This window comes from Artemia franciscana, chromosome 15 (assembly GCF_032884065.1).
Source record: "Artemia franciscana chromosome 15, ASM3288406v1, whole genome shotgun sequence".
NCBI classification, from domain to species: domain Eukaryota; kingdom Metazoa; phylum Arthropoda; class Branchiopoda; order Anostraca; family Artemiidae; genus Artemia; species Artemia franciscana.
The window spans coordinates 1,091,486-1,115,659 of NC_088877.1; the positions used below are offsets into that span (position 1 = coordinate 1,091,486).

General features: G+C 36.6%; 1 protein-coding gene and 1 long non-coding RNA gene across 2 annotated transcripts in view; one reads left to right on the forward strand and one right to left on the reverse strand.

Annotated features, from left to right (window-relative positions):
* The window catches only part of LOC136036686 (uncharacterized), a 35,462-nt gene extending 30,602 nt beyond the window's left edge, over window positions 1–4,860 (forward strand). The window contains exons 2-3 of the long non-coding RNA XR_010619767.1: window positions 3,202–3,253; window positions 4,593–4,860. This is a non-coding gene — a long non-coding RNA (uncharacterized LOC136036686). The remainder of the gene's footprint in view (window positions 1–3,201; window positions 3,254–4,592) is intronic.
* The window catches only part of LOC136036684 (uncharacterized), a 65,861-nt gene extending 44,459 nt beyond the window's left edge, over window positions 1–21,402 (reverse strand). The window contains exons 1-3 of the mRNA XM_065718995.1: window positions 21,231–21,402; window positions 17,714–18,719; window positions 3,421–3,532 (exon numbers count right to left, since the gene is read on the reverse strand). Of these exons, the coding sequence (XP_065575067.1) occupies window positions 3,421–3,532; window positions 17,714–18,706 (1,105 nt within the window). The 5' untranslated portion in view covers window positions 18,707–18,719; window positions 21,231–21,402. The remainder of the gene's footprint in view (window positions 1–3,420; window positions 3,533–17,713; window positions 18,720–21,230) is intronic.
* Window positions 21,403–24,174: the final 2,772 nt, after the last annotated feature.

Genomic DNA, 24,174 nt, shown 5'->3' on the forward strand with positions numbered 1-24,174 from the left:
AAACTTTAACCTGTGCTTACATATAGTAATGGTTATTGGGAAGTATACAGGCGTTTTCAGGAGGATTTTTTGGTTGGGGGGAGGGGTTGAGAAGAGGGGGATACGCTGGGGGAACTTTCCATCGAGAATTTGTCATGGGAGAAGAAAATTTCCATGAAGGGAGAGCAGGATTTACTAGCATTATTTAAAAAAAACGATTAAAAAATAAATGTGAAAAAGCTTTTTCAGCTGGAAGTAAGGAACAGCAATAAAACTTAAAACAAACAGAAATTATTACCCATATGAGGGGCTCACCTCCTTCTAATACCTCGCTCTTTACGCTAAAGTATTTTTAGTAATTTCAACTATTTATTCTACGGCTTTTGTGATTCAGGGGTTATTCTTAATGAATTGGGATAAAATTTAAGCTTTAGTGTAAAGAGCGAGGCACTGACGATGGGGCGAATCCTCTCATATATGTAATAAAAACATGAGAATACAAAAGTTCTTTACGTAAGCTAATTTATAAGTTACGTAAATCTTTTACCAATAAAAAGATTCGTAAAAAATTAAAAGTTCTAGTTGCCTTTTTAATTAACCAAAAAATCGGAGGGCAACTAGGCTTCGTCCCCCGCTCTTTTTTTCCCAAAATCATTCGATCAAAATTATGAGAAAGCCATTCAGCCAAAAAAAAAAAAAAAATATGCAAATTTTGTTTTGATTATTCCTCTGCGGAGAGCCAAAATCAAAACATACATTGATTCAAAAACGTTCAAAAATTAAATTAAAAAAAAAAGTTTTTTTTAACTGAAAGTAAGGAGCGACATTAAAACTTAAAACGCACAGAAATTACTTCGTATATGAAAGAGGCTGCTTCCTCATCAACGCCCCGCTCTTTCCGCTAAAGTTTTTTACTTTTTTAAAAAGAAGAATTGAGAGAAAGAGTCAAACTTTAGCGTAAAGAGCGGGGCGTTGATGAGGAAGCAGCCTCTTTCATATACGAAGTAATTTCTGTGCGTTTTAAGTTTTAATGTCGCTCCTTACTTTCAGTTAAAAAAAACTTGTTTTTTTTAATTTAATTATAATCTAGTGCGGTTTTAGAAAGGGTAGAGGATGTTTCCAACGAATTTTCACTCTTAGGTTAATAGTTGAGAACGTATTGTTCTGGGCACCCGGCTGAATGACCGCTTTTCCAACAGTAGGCTGTACGAAAAATGTGGTTCAATCCCCCTTTCTAGGGCTATAATGAAAGAACGGTTGAGATAGCTTGACGGTCAACCGTCTATGGCTAAATGGAAAGCAGGTCGTTCTCGTCTAGGAGGGGACGACGTCATAAAGAAAGATTTATAATAAATGGGAAGTTTCTGGAAGGTTGTAAAAGAGAGGCTTTGAATAGTTAGGGATGGAGGAGAAAGTTTCAAGCTCCTATCAACAAAATGTGGAATTTCGCATTTTTTGCCAGAATACAAATCACGGATGGGTGTTTGTTTGTTTTTTTGTTGTTTTTTTTCCCAGGGTGATCGTATCGACTCAGTGGCCCTACAATGTCGCGAGAGGGCTCATTCTAACGGAAATAAAAGTTCTAGTGCCCTTTTTAAGTGACCAAAAAAATTGGAGGGCGCCTAGGCCTCCTCCCACGCTCATTTCCCCCCGAAATCACCGGATCAAAATTCTGAAAGGGGGGCTTTTCCTCCTCAAACGGAGGACAAATTTAGGACATTTTGACAACATCCCAAAGAACTGAAGCGGAACCCTTGAAATCAAGGGGTCTTGAGTTTTCGGGATCATGCAGTCAGCTAACCTAAGATTTTGTCCTGCCTGCTGAGGTCCCAGGCCGTTTGCCCCCTTTAGTCCCCCCAGGTGCGACCCTGCCCGCCACCATCTCAAGCAATCTGTTTGAATTTTTAACACTGGTATAGCATCTATTGCTCTAGAATTATGCATTTCAGATGGATGTGAATAAAAACAAGTTTCTGTAAGCCTCTGAGTCGGAGTCCACGCGGAATTTTTGACTTTGTAAAGCGTGATACGTATCTCAGGCAGGTCATACGTATCTCAGAGGGCTCATTCTAACGGAAATAAAAGTTCTAGTGCCCTTTTTAAGTGACCAAAAAAATAGAGGGCGCCTAGGCCCCCTCCCATGCTCATTTTTCCCCCGAAATCACCGGATCAAAATTCTGAGATAGCCATTTTATTCACCATAGTCGAATAACCTAATAAATATGTCTTTGGAGACGACTTACTCCCCCGCAGTCCCCGTGGGAGGGGCTGCAAGTTACAAACTTTGACCTGTGTTTACATATAGTAATGGTTACTGGGGGGATTTTTTTGGTTTAGGGGGGAGAGTTGAGGGGGGAGGGGTTGCGTGGGAGGATATTTCCATGCAGGAACTTCTCATGAGGGAAGATAATTTCAATGAAGGGCGTGCAGGATTTTCTAGCATTATTCTAGGAGGGTTTACCTCCTAGTAATACCTCACTCTTTACGCTAAAGTTTTTTAGTAGTTTCCATTATTTATTATACGGTCTTTGTAATTCAGAGGTCATTCTTAAGGAATTGGGACAATAATCTTTAGTGTAAAGAGCGAGGTATCGACGAGGGGTTAACCCCTTCATATACGCACTAAAAACATACGAATACATAAGTTCGTTATGTAAGTTAATTCGTAAGTTCTGTATACTTTTTACAAATGGAAACGTTTGAAAAAAATTAAAAGTTCTAGTTGCCTTTTTAAGTAATCGAAAAATTGGAGGGCAGCTAGGCCTCCTCCCTCGCTCCTTTTTTCTCAAAATTTTCTGATTAAAACTATGAGAAAGCCATTTAGCCAAAATAAAAATTAATATGCAAATTTCGTTTTAATTAATTATGTGCGGAGAGCCAAGATGAAAACATGCAGTAATTCAAAAATGTCCAGAAACTATATAAAAAAACAGGTTTTTTTTTAATGAAAGTAAGGAGCAACATTAAAACTTAAACCGAACAGAAATTACTCCGCATATGAAAGGGGCTTTTCCTCCTCAACGCCCCGCTCTTTACGCTAAAGTTTGTTACTGTTTTAAAAAGTTGAGCTAAGAGAAAGAGTCAAACTTTAGCGTAAAGAGCGAGGCGTTGAGGAGGAAAAGCCCCTTTCATATACGGAGTAATTTCTGTTCGTTTTAAGTTTTAATGTTGCTCCTTACTTTCATTTAAAGAAATTTGTTTTTTTTTTTTATTTAATTTCAGTTAGTACGAGAATTTCACTGTTGCTTGTCAGACTGGAACTTGTCTAGAAAAAGTAAGACGTATGTTTGATAGTTTAACCTTTATTTTCTTAGTTTCTTATGTTTTTATGACAATATATGAATACCAGAAGGATGAAAATAAAAATTATTAATATGTAGGATGTGATTATACAAATAGTATCATAGCTAAACTTCAAGAAATGGTGAACACATGAAATACCTGATGGATTTTCGGGTCGATTTTGAGGCTGACCAAACCGTTGAGGCATAGGAGATGAGTATCGAGGTAAATTGCTAGGTGGTCTTTGGTTGTAAGCAGGCGATACAGGCATCTAAAAATAAATATTATGAGGAATAATAGTAGAAGCTGATAATGTAACTCAAAGGTATATTTGAAAATGATGAAGTAGAAGATATTAGTTCAAATATGGTGCAAGGGCTATCTAAAGTGGTTAATGTGACTCGTCAAAGACGTTGATTTCACGACATTTTGAGGAAGGATTTTATGCCCACTTTTAAAGTAAAATATAAAAAAAATCACGTTTTCCACACATTTTGCAACTTAGAAAAAAATTAAAAACTAAATTTAAAAATGTATTTCACTAAAGGATTAAGCCTGTATCTCAGCTGCGGAATGATTACAAAATTATTGCCTTACGTTGAAGAATTAAAACCATAGATATACGGAAAAACAAAAATCAAAAATAACATGCCATTTGCACAGGGAACATAAATCTGTAGAACTCTGCTTCTATTTAGCTGTAATAAAAAAAAAACACGTTTTTTCAACTGAAAGTAAGGAGCGACATTAAAACTTAAAACGAACAGAAATTACTTCGTATATGAAAGGGGCTGCTTCCTCATCAACGCCCCGCTCTTTACGCAAAAGTTTTTTACTGTTTTAAAAAGAAGAGTTGAGAGAAAGAGTCAAACTTTAGCGTAAAGAGCGAGGCGTTGATGAGGAAGCAGCCCCTTTCATATACGAAGTAATTTATGTTCGTTTTAAGTTTTAATGTCGCTCATTACTTTCAGTTGAAAAAACTTGTTTTTTTTTATTTAATTTACAATCAGAGCGAAACTAAAATGCATAGAAAAAGGTAAAATTAAAAAAAAAAACAGTAAAAATCGCACAAATAGCAATAAAAGTATAAGTATTTCAGTTTCATATCCGGAAGCGTTTATTGATGGTAAAAGTACTAAATTATTTACTTTAAACAAAACATATGAATAAAATAATTAAATTGAAACAAATGCTGTAAAAACAGAAAATGAATATCAGAAGAAAGTTAAGATAATAGACATCCTTCTTCGTCCTGCGTTTTGCCTTGTGCTGTAGTAACTGAATCAACAGACAAGAATTTATTTTAATAACAATTTTCTTTTGTTTTTCAGTTTGTTTTTGTACATCGACTACAGCGTTTCCGGATCTGAAGTTGAAACATTCATTTGGTTTTTTGCATTGATTACGTTTCGGTTTTTCATTTTTCTTTGTTTTTTTTTTTATATATATTTTGTTCAAATTAATTGATATTTTTTTCCGTTGATAAAGGCTTTTGGATATGAAGCTGAAATATTCAGGCTTTTATTATTATCAGCAGAATTTTTTTTTATTGTTTCATTTTCATTCCATTCTAAGTCAAGAATTTGTGCTGTTAAAAACAGTTAGTGTTGTTACAGGCCTAAAGGAGTGGTGGCTCTTAAAGGAGAGAGAGAGAGAGAGAGAGAAAGAGAGAGAGAGAGAGAGAGTGAGAGAGAGAGAGAGAGAGAGAGAGGGAAAGAGAGAAAGAAAATGAGACAGAGACCATGACTCATTCGTACATAGTTAAGAGATTTCTCCCTCCGAACGATAGCCTATGCATATGCCAGTCGAGAGTTCCCTTGGTAAAGAAGGCATGAAAAATACACGCAGAAAGAGGACGGCAAATATCAAAGTTCGTGGTAACGAACTGTAGTAAGCGACCCGGCTCAATAGTAATCGAAACTCTAAAAATGAAATTTTGATACCAATATATCCATCAAAAGAAGGGGTTTATATGCTGATTTTAAAAATATAAGTTTCATCAAGTTTATTCCTATCAAAAGTTAAGAGCCTGTGAAAATTTGCTTTATTTCTGAAAAAAAGGGGGAACACCCCTAAATGTCATAGAATCTTATGAAAATGACACCATCAGATTAAGTGTATCAGAGAACCCTATTGTAGAGTTTTCAAGCTCTTATCTTCAAAAATATGGAAATTTGTATTTTTCGCCAGACGAAAGATCCAGGATGCGTGTTTATTTGTTCTTTTTATTTTGTTGTTTTTTCCCCAGGGGTGATAGTATCGACCCAGTGGTCCTAGAATGTCGGGAGAAGACTCATTCTAACGGAAATTAAAAGTTCTAGTGTCCTTTTTCAGTGACCAAAAACATTGGAGGGCAACTAGGCCTCCTCCCATGCTCATGTTTTCCCAAAGTCACCGAATCAAAATTTTGAGATAGCCATTTTGCTGAGCATAGTTGAAAATCTAACAAATATGTCTTTGAGGACGACTTAATATCCCACAGTCCCCAGGCTGCAAGCTATGAACTTTGCCCTTTCTTTACATATAGTATTGGTTATTGACGAAGCATACTGACGTTTTCAGGGGGTGTTTTTTATGGTATTCAGGGGAGGGGGTATTACGTTTTTATTGGTATTACGTGAGAGGATCTTCCCAATGAAGGAATTTATCGTTCGGGAAGAGAATTTCCATGAAGTGGGCGCTGGTTTTCCCAGCATTATTGAAAAAAAAACTGAGAAGCTAAATAAAAACAACAAGTATTTTTTTCAAATAAAAGCAAGGAGCAAGATTAGAGCTTGAAACAAACAGAGATCATCACGTGTAGGAGGGGGTTGGTCCCTTCCTCAATACCTCACTCTTTACGCTAAAGTATTTTTAGTAATTTCAAAAGAGCTATTTATTCTAATTAAACATTCTTTGTGGTTCAGGGGTCATTCTTAGAGACTTGGAACAAAATTCAAACTTCAGCGTAAAGAGCAAGGTATTGACAAGGGGGCACCCCCCCCATATCGTAATAACCATATTCAAATATAGAAGGTCGTGCAATGTTGCCCGTCATTATAATGGCTAAATTGTAAAGCCAATTTTACATCTTCACCATCCGTTACTGGCCAAATCAGTAACTATAGCCTATGCAAAATCAGCTTCCTCTTTATTAAAGAAAGGGCACACAGACTGCCAGAAGCTTTCAGCAATGTTGCCCGTCATTAGAATGGCTAGACTTGTAAAGCCAATTTTACATCTTCACCATCCGTTACTGGCCAAATCAGCAACTATAGCCTATGCAAAATCAGCTTCCTCTTTATTAAAGAAATGGCACACAGACTGCCAGAAGCTTTCAGCAATGTTGCCCGTCATTATAATGGCTAGAATTGTAAAGCCAATTTTACATCTTCACCATCCGTTACTGGCCAAATCAGCAACTATAGCCTATGCAAAATCAGCTTCCTCTTTAAATGGCACACAGACTGCCAGAAGATTTCAGCAATGTTGCCCGTCATTATAATGGCTAGAATTGTAAAGCCAATTTTACATCTTCACCATCCGTTACTGGCCAAATCAGCAACTATAGCCTATGCAAAATCAGCTTCCTCTTTATTAATGAAATGGCACACAGACTGCCAGAAGCTTTCAGCAATGTTGCCCGTCATTATAATGGCTAGAATTGTAAAGCCAATTTTACATATTCACCATCCGTTACTGATCAAATTAGCATCTCTATGCAAGATCAGCTTCCTCTTTATTAAAGAAATGGAACACAGACTGCCAGAAGCTTTCAGCAATGTTGCCCTTCATTAGAATGGCTAAAATTGTAAAGCCAATTTTACATCTTCACCATCCGTTACTGGCCAAATCAGCAACTATAGCCTATGTCAAATCAGCTTCCTCTTTATTAATGAAATGGCGCACAGACTGCCAGAAGCTTTCAGCAATGTTGCCCGTCATTAGAATGGCTAGAATTATAAAGCCAATTTTACATCTTCACCATCCGTTACTGGCCAAATCAGCAACTATAGCCTATGCAAAATCAGCTTCCTCTTTATTAAAGAAATGGCACACAGACTGCCAGAAGCTTTCAGCAATGTTGCCCGTCATTAGAATGGCTAGACTTGTAAAGCCAATTTTACATCTTCACCAGCAACTATAGCCTATGCAAAATCAGCTTCCTCTTTATTAAAGAAATGGCACACAGACTGCCAGAAGCTTTCAGCAATGTTGCCCGTCATTATAATGGCTAGAATTGTAAAGCCAATTTTACATCTTCACCATCCGTTACTGGCCAAATCTGCAACTATAGCCTATGCAAAATCAGGTTCCTCTTTATTAAAGAAATGGCACACAGACTGCCAGAAGATTTCAGCAATGTTGCCCGTCATTATAATGGCTAGAATTGTAAAGCCAATTTTACATATTCACCATCCGTTACTGATCAAATTAGCAACTCTATGCAAGATCAGCTTCCTCTTTATTAAAGAAATGGAACACAGACTGCCAGAAGCTTTCAGCAATGTTGCCCGTCATTAGAATGGCTAGAATTGTAAAGCCAATTTTACATCTTCACCATCCGTTACTGGCCAAATCAGCAACTATAGCCTATGCCAAATCAGCTTCCTCTTTATTAATGAAATGGCACACAGACTGCCAGAAGCTTTCAGCAATGTTGCCCGTCATTAGAATGGCTAGAATTATAAAGCCAATTTTACATCTTCACCATCCGTTACTGGCCAAATCAGAAACTATAGCCTATGCAAAATCAGCTTCCTCTTTATTAAAGAAATGGAACACAGACTGCCAGAAGCTTTCAGCAATGTTGCCCGTCATTATAATGGCTAGAATTGTAAAGCCAATTTTACATATTTACATCCGTTACTGATCAAATTAGCAACTCTATGCAAAATCAGCTTCCCCTTTATTAAACCAGTGGCACACACACTGCCAGAAGCTTTCAACAATGTTGCTCGTCATTAGAATGGCTAGAATTGTAAAGCCAATTTTACATCTTCACCAAACGTTACTGGTCAAATCAGCAACTATAGCCTATGCAGAATCAGCTTCCTCTTTATTAAAGAAATGGCACACAGACTGCCAGAAGCTTTCAGCAATGTTGCCCGTCATTATAATGGCTAGAATTGTAAAGCCAATTTTACATATTTACCATCCGTTACTGATCAAATTAGCAACTCTATGCAAAATCAGCTTCCTCTTCATTAAACCAGTGGCACACACACTGCCAGAAGCTTTCAGCAATGTTGCCCGTCATTAGAATGGCTAGAATTGTAAAGCCAATTTTACATCTTCAAATAAAGTTAAATATTTGAATAAATATAAAGAAAATACAAAATTATGGTCTCTAAGATTCATTCGTCGGAGTTGCTTTTTCAGTAATTTCCCTCAAAATCCAAAGATCAAAGTTGTGGCCAAACGTCGTGGGGGCTCATTTCAACAAAGTCCTGGAAAATTTCTTATACAAGTTGTTTTAACTGTTCAAACTAACTCGACTCCAATCATAAAAGAATTTGCCAATTTAGCATTTAATTTTAAAACATTAGAATGAAAATGAAGCTCGAATTTTTGCATTCATTTCACCATGAAAGCCAATTTTTTGTTGTTCTTATTTTTGGGTCATTGTTGGGTAAATATCGTTTTTCCCTAGTAGGTCACTAATGTGACCAATATGATCACTGGTGTGACCAGCCTGACATCTTTTTTGTTGAATCATGTCACCGATGATTGATTCAAAACCGTTGTGTTGGCATTTAGTTTTGAAATAATTGTGTAATGTTGCTAAAAACGTTTATGGGCACATGAGGGAGCTTATTAAAGGAACTAGCTCTTGTAAGACAAAGTTATAATTATATCTTTTCACGCAACATAATTTTGAAGTAATGGTTGGTGGTTATAGTAAAGAAAACTGAACGTCTCATAAAAGCGAAAATGTTCCAAATTTAAACTCGACCCGAATTGACTATACACTAAAAGGTATAACTGCTCGCATAAGGTATAAACCACTTGTTTCAATTCCTGATCAGACACTGTTACCGAAAGGGGGAAAAGTATTTAGTACTCGCTTGCACCCCCTGCAATTTTTTCCATAGTTTCATCTTTATGAAGTATAATTTGCTCGTTTTTTTGGTTTTGTCGAAGCTGCCCCTCCCCTCCTGAATGAATTTCGGGCATCCAAGTCTGCTTTTGCACAAGATTCCGTTGTGATGTGGATGGTTTCTTATTGTTATTAAATAAAAAAAAACAAATTTTTTTAGCTGAAAGGATGGAGCGACATTAAAACTTACAACGAACAGAAATTAATCCGTATATGAAATGAGTTGTCCCCTCCGCAATCCCTCGCTCTTTACGCTAAAACTTTTAATTGTTTTAAAAAGTAGAATTGTGGCAAGGAGTCAAACTTTAGCGTAAAGAGCGAGGGATTGCGGAGGGGACAACTCATTTCATATACGGAGTAATTTCTGTTCGTTTTAAGTTTTAATGTCGCTCCTTACTTTCAGCTAAAAAAATTAGTTTTTTTTTATTTAATTTCTGAACGTTTTTGAATTAATGCATGTTTGGTTTTGGCTCTCCGCACATAAATTATTAAAATGAAATTTGTATATTAATTCTTTTTTTGGCTAAATGGCTTTCTCTTAGTTTTGATCAGACGATTTTGAGAAATAAAGGGTGGAGAAGGAGGCCTAGTTGCCCTCCAATTTTTGGTTACTTAAAAAGGCAACTAGAACTTTTAATTTTTAACGAACATTTTTATTAGTAAAAAATATACGTAACTTAAGAATTAACTTACGTAACAAACTTTCATAACCTTATATTTTTATTATGTATACGAGGGGGTTTGTACCCTCGTTAATACCTCGCTCTTTACACTAAATCGTAAGTTTTGTCGCAATTCTTTAAGAATGACCCCTGAATCAGAAAGGCCGTAGAATAAATAGTTGAAATTACTAAAAATACTTTAGCATAAAGAGCAAGGTATTTATCTCCTCCTAAATACCTCGCTCTTTATGCTAAATTATTTTTAGAACCCCTCATATGCGTAATAATCTCTGTTCGTTTTAAGTTTCAATGCTACTTCTTCCTTTCATTTGAAATAAACGTTTTCATGTTTATTTTTCATTGTTTTCTTATAGTAATGCTAGATAATCCTGCGCCCTTGCCATTGAATTTTTCTTCCCCCATGACAGATTCCTCCAAGGAAAGATCCTCCAACATAGCCCCCTCTCCTCAGCCCCACCCCCAAACAAAATAAAATCCCCCTGAAAAGTCTTTACACTTCCCAATAGCCATTACTATATGTAAACACTGGTCAAAGTTTATTAACTTGCAGCCCCTCCCCCAGGGATTGTGGGGGAGTAATTCATCCCCAAAGACATAGTTATTATGGTTTTCGACTATGATGAACAAAATGGCTTTCTCAAAATTTTGATCCGTTGACTTTGGGAAAAAAATGAGCGTGGGAGGGGGCCTAGATGCCCTACAATTTTTTTGGTCACTTAAAAAGGGCACTAGAACTTTTCATTTCCGTTAGAATGAGCCCTCTTGTGACATTCTAGGACCACTTGGTCGATACGATGACCCCTGGGGAAAAGAAAAAAAAACAAAAACAAACAAACAAATAAACACGCACCCGTGATTTGTCTTTTGGCAAAAAATTGCAAAATTCCACATTTTTGTAGATAGGAGCTTGAAACTTCTACAGTAGGGTTCTCTGATACGCTGAATCTGATAGTGTCATTTTCGTTAAGATCGTACGACTTTTAGGGGGTGTTTCCCCCTATTTTCCTAAATAAGGCAAATTTTCTCAGGCTCGTAACTTTTGATAGGTAAGACTAAACTTTATGAAACTTATCTATTTAAAATCAGCATTAAAATGCGATTCTTTTGATGTAGCTATTGTTATCAAAATTCAATTTTTTAGAGTTTTGGTTACTATTGAGCCGGGTCGCTCCTCACTACCGTTCGTTACCACGAACTGTTTGACACATCGTAAAAAATAGTCAACATTGATGTCTCAGCGGTGCTTGAAGAGTGGCAGAGTGGCATTCAGTGGAAAAGAGTGGCATTCAAAGAGCCTAAAGGAAGTACATTAGGAGTTCCTTTCCACCTGGAGGCTCCCAAGCACGTATGGTAGAGACTGATGCAGATTAAAATGTCGACTAATTTAGAAAACCAATTAAGATGTCAGTTTTCATCCTGACTTCGTCCAGTAAGACCAGTGTTGAAAAAGGATTATATTTTGAATTATTAAGATAGTGATTTCAATTTTATGTAATAAAGAAAACTTTTACGTTTTGTAAGAGTACTGGATTTAATTATTCAGTGACCAAGGAATTAAATCTTTTCTGGCTATATGGGATTCTATGAGTGGGGATATAAATGTATTGGAGGATTTATCATCGTGTCTTTCACAGTAGAATTGCCATATAACGTAATCGCATTCAGAGGTGTCAAGTTTTCAAGAGTCTTGTGAGGATCGACTTGATATTCTTGGCGTCTGCGAGTCTTTTCTTACCATAGATAGTATTCTCTTCTCGTATTCCTTCCCATGTTATTCATTGATTTCAAAAACTAGAACTGTAATGATGCGTGGTGGATTTGCTCTCATACTGTAGGATCGACTAAGGTAAAGAGAGAGGGGTGATTTGACTTGTTGGATTGAAGTTAAGATTGAAACTGTTACAATAGAGGTGCACCTAGAAAACGAAAAGGTTTTGTTTTGCCTGGTATACCGGCCTCCTGTTGCTTTTCCGGAAGAGTTCTTTGAGTTTTTTGAATGTTTTATGTCACGACTAAGAGTGAGTAATTTGGATTGTATTTATTCGTGTGATTTTAATTTTAACCTACTATATCTTAATGGGGTGAATCCTGATTTTTTTAATTTTATAGTTTCCCCTGATTATTTTCCCACAGTTGGAATTCCAACTAGAATAACAGATCATTCAACAACTTTAACTGATAATTTTTTTGTGCCTGGAAGTTTGATTTCTAAATGCGTTTGTGATGTTGTGATTGTACCGGGATCAAATCATCTCCCTATAATTTGTTCATTCAATTCTTTGAGTAAAGAGAAGTCTGAGAGTCAAGAAAAATTGAAAATAAGGCAACTCAACTCGACAAATTTGAGAAGATTTCAAGAGGTTATTAGCGTATGTCATGGGATAAAGTATTAGAAGAAAAGCAAGATGTTTAATTCAGTGGATATTTCGGCCCTATGTCAAAGGGCCGTCTTCAGCACAACACGAGAAAGAATATATATATATATATATATATATATATATATATATATATATATATATATATATATATATATATATATATATATATATATATATATATATATAAACTTACATTAAAATGTGGGAATTAAAACTAATAATATTTTTTAAAAACTTTTAAAAACAGCCCTAGTATCCCTACTTCAACGAAGTTCAACCAGGACTTAATCATGGACTAATGCTGCAGTAATAGAAAAATTTGAAGAAAGAAACAAGCTTTACCGTTTGTATCTGGAATCTAATACGCAAGAAGACTTGGAAAGATTCAAGCGAGCAAGAAACTTGGTGAATTCTCTGATGAGGTCCGCTGTTAGAAATTATTATTCTGAAAAGTTTGGTGATACAAAAGGTACCTGGCTTATTATAAATGACGCATTGAAGGGTGAGGTGAATGTAAAAATTGTAAAATTGATGAAATTTTAGATAATGAAAAAGGAGTATCTGAACCGAAGCATATTGCTGATGAGTTCTGTAGATATTTTTCAAAGATTGGGACTTTAATTAAAAGTGATATTGCTCAGTCGGCCCAACATGCCCTCTTTGCCAATAGAAAATTCTATGTATAAACGTTGAGCAAATAGCATAACTTATCCGTTGCTTTACGAACTGTGGGGGAAGGAGTCATCTCCAGAGACATAGTTACTGGACTTTTGAACTTTGCTGAACAAAATGGCTATCATTTTTGTGTTTAATTGAAACTCCCCTAAATGTTCCCTAAAAGTTTCACCCTTAGCTTCATTAGGTACAGTAGTCGTAATAGAAGTAGTAGTAGTATGCATTTAGTGTCTTTTAGTTAGTTCAAAATCCGCCACAACATACCCAGAAAGTTCTAACTTGATAATGTGAGCCCTTCATGGGATATTGCTACTACATCCTTTAGACAATCTACATGCTCATAGTTCGTTTTGATTTAGTGTAACATCCACCTAAACATTCCTTGGAAACTTCATCTTAATACCATAAGCTTCAATAGTGGCAATAATTGTAATAGCAGTAGAAGTCGTTTTAGTAGCAGTAAGCACGTACCACCTTTGCTTATTTTCAAAATCCCCTCAAAATACGCTGAAAGTTTCAACTTAATACCATTAACCATTCCTGAGGCATTCCTGATAAGTCTCTTGACAAGCTGCATGCACATAGTGTGTCCTGATTTACGGAAGATCAAACCGAATACATCTTCATACCCTGGTGAATTACCGGCCAAACTGCTACGTGAATATGCAGCCTTGATAGCATTACCACTGTCCAGCATCATTGACGAGTGTTTTGTTTCTGGCTATTTCCCGTCACAGTGGAAAAGGGCCCATATTAGAATCATTCCAAAAAAGCGCGCCCCTAGTGCATGCGACGATCTCCGCCCGATCTCACTTACACCTTGTTTGGCGAGAGTAACTGAGGCCTTTATACTCAAGTTTCTTCTGAAACAAATTCATAGGCGTATTGATAAATTCCAGTACGGTGGACTCCTGAAGTGTAGTACTACAATCTACCTAGTACGGATGTTTGACTGTGTCCTCCAATGGCTTGAAAAAGGTAGCTGTTTCGCCGACATTTGCGCAGTGGATTTCCGAAAGGCCTTTGACCTAATCCGCCACCTGACTGCAAGCATGAATCTCCAGGAAATGGAGGCCAAACGACGCACCCTTGGCCTTGTACTTGACTTCTTAACTGGCCGAAAACAAAAAGTCGTTGCACTCCACGAAAACAATTCGGATTCAACATGGTCAGATACTTCTTGCGGGGCCCCACAAGGCACGAAATTAGCTGGAATAATTTTCCTGGCTGTAATTAATTCTCTGCTTAATCATCACGACGACCGTTACAAGTTTGTAGATGATCTGTCCATAGTGCTCGCTTACCTGGTCGAAAACACTATCAAAATGATGCTCTTTCCATTATCAGCAGTAAACCAACTCCTTGTTTTTCAAAACTAAAAGCTAAGTACCTCAAAATCATCTAACGTTGCTACATTGAAATAACAAAAAATTATAAGGTGAATTATTATTTTTAGCATAACATTCCAAAATTTATTTTCCTAGGACTATTAAATCAATACGTATATTTAAATCTTGAGAAGAACTTCCAGCCTTATTTGTATTGTTTTAATATGATTAACTCCTTCCTCCATAAGACTTATTTCGAAAAATTCACCAAAATTGGAGGGAATGTAGATATTTCCACACAAAAAAAGCTCTATTTGAAACACCAGAACCATTGAATTAATTAAAATTGAAGCCTTGCAATTAAAAGCATTTTAGTTAGATTCAATTATATGCTTTTTATGGTTTATTTGCAATTACATGGTTTTTGATAATTTTCAATTCAAACATTAAATTATGGCGCTAGGCACAAATTGAATAAAAATCCGACCCTATCTGAAGGGAGAGGGTGAAGTTTCCCCAGGAGTCGAAATACCGAAGTAGTTTTCCCCGTAGCTTTTCCACTTTACGCAGAAAGTGACCCTCGAGCTAAAAGAGCATTTTCTTCTCCTGTATACACACTCTTTTGTTGCAAGTTACAATTAAATAAATTCAAACTTTCGCCTCGGCTGTAACGCAAACTGTAAAAATACATATAAGAGCACATACCCGTATGGTTCTAACGCTTCGGGAAGTAGGTGGTCGAAAATACGAAAGGATTAACTTTTAGACCCTGTTTTTTCCAGGAAGGAAAATTCTTCTCCCCAGTTTGGGGCAGAAGGGATTTTTTTTTTTATATCAAACAGTTTGTGGCAACGAACTGTAAGTAAGGAGTAAGGAGCAACCCGGCTAAATAGTAACCGAAACTCTAAAAAAATGAAATTTTGATACCAACAGATACATTAAAAGAATCAAATTTTTATGCTGACTTCAAATATATAAGTTTCATCCAGTCCAGTTCTACCCATCAAAAATTACCGATCCTGAGAATATCTGCCTTATTTTTTTTTTAAAGGAGAAATTCTTTCTAAAAGTCATGGAATCTTAATGGAAATCATACCATCAGATTCAGCCTATCAGAGAAACCTACTGTAGAGGTTTCAAGCTCATATCTACAAAAATGTGGAATTCTGTATTTTTTACCAGAAGAAAGATCGCGGATGCGTGTTTTTTTTTTAGGGGTGATTGTATCGACTCAGTGGTCCTAGAATATCGCGAATGGGCTTATTTAAACGTATATTAAAAGTTCTAGTGCCCTTTTTAAGTGCCCATAAAAAGGCCCACTAATTTTTCCCAATGTCACCCGATCAAAATTTTCAGACAGCTATTTTGTTCAGAATAGTCAAAATATCCAATAAATATGTCTTTGAGGATGACTTAGTCCCCCACAGCCCCGGGGAAGGGCTGTTAGTTGTGAACTATGCCCACTGTTACATATGGTTATTGGGGAGTATACAGACGTTTTCATGGAGATTTATTATGGTGGGTGGCTAGGGGGAGAAGTTTACGTGGGAGGATCTTTCCATGGAGGAATTTTTCACGGAGGAAAGAAATTTTTCATGAAGGAGCGCCGGATTTTCCGATATTATTTAAAAACGATCAGAAATTAAATAGAAAAACAAGTTTTTCTCAACGGAAAGTAAGGAGCAACATTAGAACTTAGAATGAAAAGAAATTATTCCGTATATGAGAGAGTAATCCCCCTCGTCAATGCTTCCTCTTTACGCTAAAGCGTTTTAGTACTTTCAATTGAACTATTTATTCTAAATAAACCCTTTGTGATTCGGGGGTCATTTTTAAAGAACTGGAACAAAACTCGAATAATTGGAAAGATTTAAGTTTGAAACCGGCGGCAGAATATTACATTGTCATAACGATTGTTCACATGTTCTATTCTATTATTTCAAATATTAGTATGCAATATTTTGATTCGAGAGTGGATGGGGACAGACCAGGATTTACCAATAGGTGCACAATGCCAGAGGCCGCATTAAATTATCACTGAGTGATTTTTTTTGTAACAAAAGCTGGACTCATGTGATTTATCGTCAAGTGCCAGATGCACTCCGCCACGGCGCTGCCTGTTCACAGAAAAGTGATTTTGAAACAACAAAGGGTACTTATCGGCTATATAATAGACACTCGGGAAGTGAAGTTCGATTAATGCTAATCAAATGAAACAAAATATGATGAATATATAATAGTTTAGAAACAAATTTGGGGTATATATTTGCACATTAGTGGTGGGGGGTGGGGGTAAAGCATAACATATATTGAATACATAAACTAACCATTGCTGTATTTAATATATGCTATGCTTTAGATGCTTTAGTCAATGGAATACTAAAAAAAATACTGCCTCAGAGCTGGTCTACCATACCTGACCTCTTGAGGGAGGGCTGAGATACAATCACAATGGAAGTGATTCCTACCTTTGGAGAGCAGTTAAAAGGAATCAAAAAGTAAATTTCGCCTATTTGCCAATCTATATGCACATAGTATGTGCATAGTATAGCATGATTTAGTTTAACTTTCCCCTCGCGATTTCCCCAAATTTTCATTTCAATATCCTCAGCCTTGGTAGTAGTATTTGCACTGGTAGTAGTAGTAAAATTGCTGTTGTAGTGGTAATTGTAGTAGCGTCCAAATATTGTCATTTTGGTCAACTGATCATCCCCTCATCATTTCCTGAAAGTTCCAGATTAATACATTCAGTCGTTCCTGAATTGCGCCTTTTTGACAACCCGTATGCACATAGCATGTTTTTATTTAGTTCGATACTCCCCTCAACATTCTTTGAAAGGTTTACCAGAATGTCCCTTGTCGAATTTTACACTAAAAGTCAAACATTCCCATCCTCCTCAATAGAAAATACTATATATAAACAACGGGGGAATTGCATAACTTACAACCCTTACCCCAAGGACTTTAGGGGGGGGGGTGAAATCCCCAATGACATAGTTTCTGGACCTTTAGACTACGCTGAATAAAATGGCTGTCTCAAAATTTTGATTGGATGTGTTTGGGGAATTGAGAGGCGTGGGGGGCTGATTGCTTTCCAATATCTTTTGATTCATAATAAAGGCACTAGAGCTTTCAATTTACAATCGTATGAGCTCCTTCCAAAGTTTCTACAGCAGAGCGAAAAAAATGAAAAAAAAAATACAAAAAATCATTGTGTCTACTTCGCTCTTTACTTATCTACCCAAAGACTCTTTACTTGGATCAAAGTCGCCCTTAAAATTTTTACTCAGTACTATAAAAAACGCATACCTTATTTTCTGAACTAAACAACATCGTTTTTAGTTCCCTTCTTATTTCGTCCATATCCTTGTGCTTCATTGCACCACCAACTTGTCCAAGGCTATTAACACCGGCTGGTGACAGAGGAGTCATGCCACCTGTTGGTGAAATTCTTGACATAAATCCATGGGCTCCTTTTGTGGCTTTCAGCAGGTTCTGGAGACCACCCGCATTCTTTAATGTGTCTACTGCACTAAGAAGGACTGTTGCATTTACTCCCGTCCCTTCTAATAGATGATCAAGGTCATAAAGTTGCTTCTTGAGAAGTCTTGATGCATTAGGCAGTTTTTCAGGATGGTCCACATCTTCTTCGAACAAGTAATTAGCAATTAGTGCACCGGCTGTCAAATCATCCAAATTCTCAATAACCTCCTCAACATCATAATTTTCTCCAATCAATGCGCTTGGTTCTAAATCATCAAGACTTTCAACGCTGTCATATTCCTCATAAGTACTGTTATCATGATATACATCCCCGATGGAGGAGAATGTTAAATAGTCCTGTTCTGAGTCAGAGGCTCCGAAGGAGTCATCACTTTGACGTAACGCTTCGGGGTAAAGGTTATCAAGACTTTCCATTTCTTCCTCCTCGTCACTTACTGGCTCGTCAGAGTCTTCACTCCTCCCTCTGCGAAAAGAGAAAGAAGTATTTCCACTTCTTGCATACTCGTACGGCAAGTGAAGAATAAAATTTGGATGATTGTCTTGATTAATATGAATTAGACTCGAATTCAATATATTATATAGTTTTTCACTACTCATATTGGAACTAAAGTTAGAGCTCTTTTCATTTTGACTTGTGGTGTTATTGTTCAAATATCTTGCAACAGGAAACGATTGATCTTTTTCGTTAAAGTTGTTTCCTGTTGCAGTCTCAACTTCAATCTTCCTATTCTCTCTGTTCACTGCTTCTGCTTCAAGAAGAACGAAACTCGCACAGATGTGCAGTAAGACTTTCTTCATGTTAGATTAGTACCTAAAATCAGAAAAGGTTGCTAACTATCATTATGGCTCATTCAGTATTTTCAAGCCTATCTGTTAAATTTGGCTAAAGTATTACAATAGTGAAAAAGGGAAGGTTGAAGTATTATTATTGCAGACCAGGAATTTGACAGACTACCTGGTGGAGGTATGTAGGCGGAGGAGATTTTCTAGGCTGCCCTTCACTCCCTTCTCAAAAATGTCATGGACTTTGCGACGCTTGCTATATTTTTCGAGGTTTTAACCTTTGGAGGAGGGGAAACTGGACGAATTTACCCCAATCCACCTATTCTCCAGAAAAAAAACAGAATACGTGCCTGATTTGAGGCACTGAAATTAGATTTTGACTTTTTGAATTTTAAATTCGTAAAGAGTATTGAATGGAAAAATGAGACGGTATTACTCTTATGTTATTTTAGTCTTCTCTTCACAGTAGGAAGTTTCAGGTAGGATTACGGTTCATTTAAGGGTTCCTTATAGATGCTTTCGCTTTAATTCTAGTTTTATCCTTTTAACTTAATAAAGAAGAGAGGCAATAAAGTTCCATCGTTTTTGATTGAGTCTCCTTTTAGCCTGTGCACTTAGAAATTTGAACTAATTTTCACCTAGCCCTGCCTAAATGAATCGAAAAAGCAATAATTTCGTATAATTCAGGTTTGCGGATGAAAATTAGATTAGAATGAGAGCACCTATAAACAGGGCCGTATCCAGGGGGATCTTTCTGGCTGTACCCCCCCCCCCCTACACCCCACACACACCGAAATTTTCGTCAGGTTCCATCAAAATAAACAAATATACACAGAAATTTGGAAACATAAACTTTTTATGCTTGGAACTTGGGATAGAGGGTTATAATAATAATTATTCAATGAATTAATAATAATTCAGGAGGATGACTCAGATGATTGTGTAATTACAAAAGTTTAAACAATTTGAAAGTGAAACCTCAAACATTCCGAAAAATCTTTCTCTAAGTGGCTAACTACAAATATTTTGTCGGATTTTTGCTCGAGACTGAAGAAAGAGATGGGGGAGGGGTCTTATGTGATGAGATATTCTCCTACCAGGAAGCTGTATTCTTCAATTAGGTATCTCCAACATCAGCCCAGTCCTTAACAGTGTTTCAACTTTTGTTTTTCCTGGGTCATCAAATAGATCTAGCTTTACTGAAGCGTTCGATAAGTCAAGCCAAGGTAGGACATAAGTAGGACAACAAAAATCTCTTCTCTTTTTGAAGCTGCGACTATAAGGCTGGTATATACGCTACATGGACAGTTTGGCTCCGTGCTCTACAAGATATTCAGATTCTAATCAATTGTATCTATTTTTTATAGACAATGGCGAAATTTCGCCACTGCCGCTACTACAGGGGGAGAGGGGATTTTTAGGCAATTTTTCCAAATCAAGTGAAAATGACAGTGGAAACTGAATAATAATCCACGTAGTACCATAAAGGCAAAGACATGCTAAAGAAAACTAGCCTGTTTCTGTGGATGCTAGGATTATGCAGGCTTATGTTAGTTTTGACAAGATTTTTCAAGAAAACTATATGTCAGCTGGTGGGGTATACTAGGATCTTAGGGGACCAAACTAGAGTCTTGCAGACAGCCGCCCCCCACCCCATGGCAAATTATACCGGTGTTTATAGGAATAAGCTTAGAATTGGAGCTATTGAGAAGGAAACATATTGAGAAAATAATTGCTGTTCCGTAATATGCAGAGAAATTGTAATTAACAAATTTTGAAAGAGATTCCACTATACTTTACCCCTAACTCCCCTTCTAATGTGTAATTTTGTAGCCAAAATCATATATTCCCTATGCATTCTGCCATGCGTCATTTTTGTTTTAACCCGTATATCAGTTAGTTCAATCAGCGTTGACGAAATCAAAAAACGAAAAAAAAATGGGATTTATAAAATTTTGGCTATAGATTTGTAAATTAGGGGTTAACTATAGTGAAATTGCTGCATTGGTGCTTTCCTTTGAATTTGTCCTTCTTCTCAATAAATTGTTATGGTCATTAATTCATTGTTAATCGTTAATAAATTGTTACGGCCCTAATTTTGTGCCGTGGCCCCTTTGTGCGAAAATATCCAAATGGATCCCAATAGGTATTTAGGCGCTGATACTCTTATTGATTGCCTCAATCAGGAAACTTTTAAGCAGGAATGGGCTATTCAAGAGCTTTATCTAGCACACAGGATCCACATGAATTTGTATAAGGGAGTATAAAGCCTGCAAAATTCAGAAATCGAGGGAGGTTGACGTTACCTGAAAATTTATATTTGCAAAATGCCACAATTTTTGCACTTATTTAGGTTTTTTCCTTTAAAAGTGGCTAGGACGGGGATAACTACCCATCTCTGCTAATGAGGGTACTCCGAGATGACCATTTCTGGCTTCTCGATGGGTTTGAACTGTATTACCGAGTGCAAATGACTGCAATTGTTGCAGCGTTGAGTCTTACCATAAATAAAATTACAAGGCTGGTCGAAGAGGCTTACCTTATTCAGCTTAAATGAACAAGTCTTATTGTCATATCCTTTTTGATGCCTTCAATCTTAAGAGTATTCTCACTCAACGCTATAATCTTCTTTAACTGACTGAAGATTAGATGGGATGTGAAGTTGAGACGAGCGAAAGGTTGAGATATAGCGGTACAGCCAAATCATAATTAGCCGGCGAAAACTTATCCAGCTGTTATCACATCGCCTTTAAACATTGTTCACAGAGCCAAATAAGGGGTTGCACAAAAAGCGTCGCTTCACGTACATCAACGGTATCGACACGAGAAGATAGGACTGGAAACACTGACACAGGATTTACGTTAGTCTCGGAGAGATAATAGGCAGCATCTGGGACAAATAAAGCAAGGACGGAGGAGTTCTCGGGGGTATGAGGCTGTATACATCTTTGAAACATAGTGTGTAGCCCTTGAAAAGATTTTTATGAAAGTAAAATTAACTTTTCTGATAAATCCCTGTTTTACTAATGACATTATTTTCACGCGCTAATTATGATGTATTAAAAATTTGTATTGTTTGTAATGACTAAAGATTATTCAAAGCCAGAAACAAGGCTTGAACATGACATGGACAAATTTGATCTTTGATACTAGTGAGTGTAATTTTTATTCATGTCGTCTTTTTGTTTTTTGACACAGTTTCAAATATAACTTTCTTATCTACTGATATATGTGAAATAAAGCATATGCGTGTGGGTGCATAGTGAATGGACTTTGGAGTACCAAAATTTTTGTTTTACCCCTGGACCCAGGGGTGTAGTTTATTACATGGGAGGGGGTGACTACCCCCCAAGTCCCCCCACCCAGCTAAAACTTAGCAGCTTCAAAAATCTTGCCAAAGCTAAGATAGGCCCTCATAATTCAAGCATCCACAGAAACAGATCAAATTTCTAAAGTTGCCTCTATACTACTATATGGCTCATTTTGAACTGTCGTTCAATCGACTTGGGAAAGGTCCAACTTTGTCCCCCTCAAGATTTAGACAAAATTACAGCACTGTTGGCTGGACCCTGCTTAGGTCTATTCATACTCGAAATGTAGAACTTTGTTTCAAAACTGTTTCAAAATTATGAAGTTTTTAGGGCAGTGCCATATTTTCGTCTGGGTTGTGACATTGAACCATGAAAACAAATAAGCAAAACTAGTTTGTCTCATTTGACAACGCTTATAGTCCGCAAGAATTCAAACATTAACGATCTATTGATTCCCAGTGACAACCACAACTTCAAAGGAAAGCTGCACTTTCTTAAGTGGTTTAGTGGTATACGTATATTGCTCATTTTTGCTGATTTCCCTCTGCCGTTTCTTTTTTAATTCAGTGTTATCTATAATCAAAAACTGCATATAGAGGTCTTTTTAATTTAAAATTGACTTCCTGATTTTACCCTTATTCTTTAAGGCATGTAGGGCTGTGTAATTTTCCACTTAACAAATTCGAACAATCAGTGTTCACTTTCACTTTCCTTGAAACTTCAAAGCACCTTAACTGAGCTGCTAAATATGCACTAGATTAAGTGCACTCTGTCTTGGGGTTACAATAAAACTATAGACGCAACCCTGGAATACTTTGGATCCCTGCAGAACGGAAACCTGAATACTGTAATAATATTGTATAGCGAAAACCAACAGTGTAGAATTTTAGTAGGATTTTTTCTTAATGGAACTGAGAACTGAAAAACGTAAATGTGTAATTTTAGTAGGATTTTTTTCTTCATGGAACTGAGAACTGAGAAACGTAAATCTAATAAATACATAGAGGGAAAAACAATGCACAACCACCCTTTTTTGATTTTTGAGACCCTGAAAAGGCACCTTGTGGATAGTTAAAGAGAGCGCTCTGAGAAGGTTAGTCTATATATCAGTAAGGTATTGCTCCCCAGCCCCTCGCTCCTTATTCTGTTATTATAGATATTGGTCATGCTCTCAGTAAATAGAAAGTTAAACATCAGCGTAAAGACCAGAGCTGGGGTTGGGTGCTTGAAAACTCTCTCACATATACATACATCTCCAAACGTTATGGAGTTTATGAGATATGTGATAAGATGGATGTATTAGAAGGCAGATTCAGACAGCGATCTGAGACAGTCGTAAATTTTCCGTTGGGGTGCATTAATTATTTGTGTGTCAATGTTAGTGCATTTTTTAGTGTTTGTGATGATAAATGCTTTTAATATGTATATTTCTTTTTCCATACTCCTCTAAGTGCATTTTTGTATGTATAGAGGGTTCAAATAAATTATTATTATTACATATGACAATTTGAACTCAATTTAGGATTTAAAGCCGCTCTTTGCTTTCATTTGTAAAATTGGTTTTTTATATTTAATATATAAATAGGCTACTACGAAGGGTGACATATACAGGCTAACTCCCTAGGGCTGGTCAGGGGAACACTTATGTCATATTTATATGGATCTACAAGGTCAGAATGTGGTGACTACAAGATTGAAAATAATTTTTCTTTTCATACAATTTATCATAACGAACTGTAAGCAAGGAGGACTCGGCCCAATAGTAAGCCAAACTCTAAAAAAGGAATTTTGATAACAATAGATACATCATAAGAATCGGCTTTATGCTGATTCAAATTTATTAAGTTCATCAAGTTTTAACGAATTTAAAACTTAATATAAATAATAATATATAAAATTCATTCGGTCTAGGCATGACTTGACCCCTCATAGGTCTAGGGAAAGGGCTTCAAGTTGAAATTCGCCCATTTTTTACATGTAATATTTGTTATTGGTAAGTATACGGACATTTTTGGGAAGGAAGAATTTCTGTGCGAAAGGTACTTTCCACTGGGAATATTTCCGTGGGTGGGGATATTTCCAGCTTGAAATTTCCAGAGGAAACTTAAAACGGGGGTATTTACTAGTTTTCCTTTATGAAAGTCTTTCTATTTGTCCTACTTTCTCTTTAGT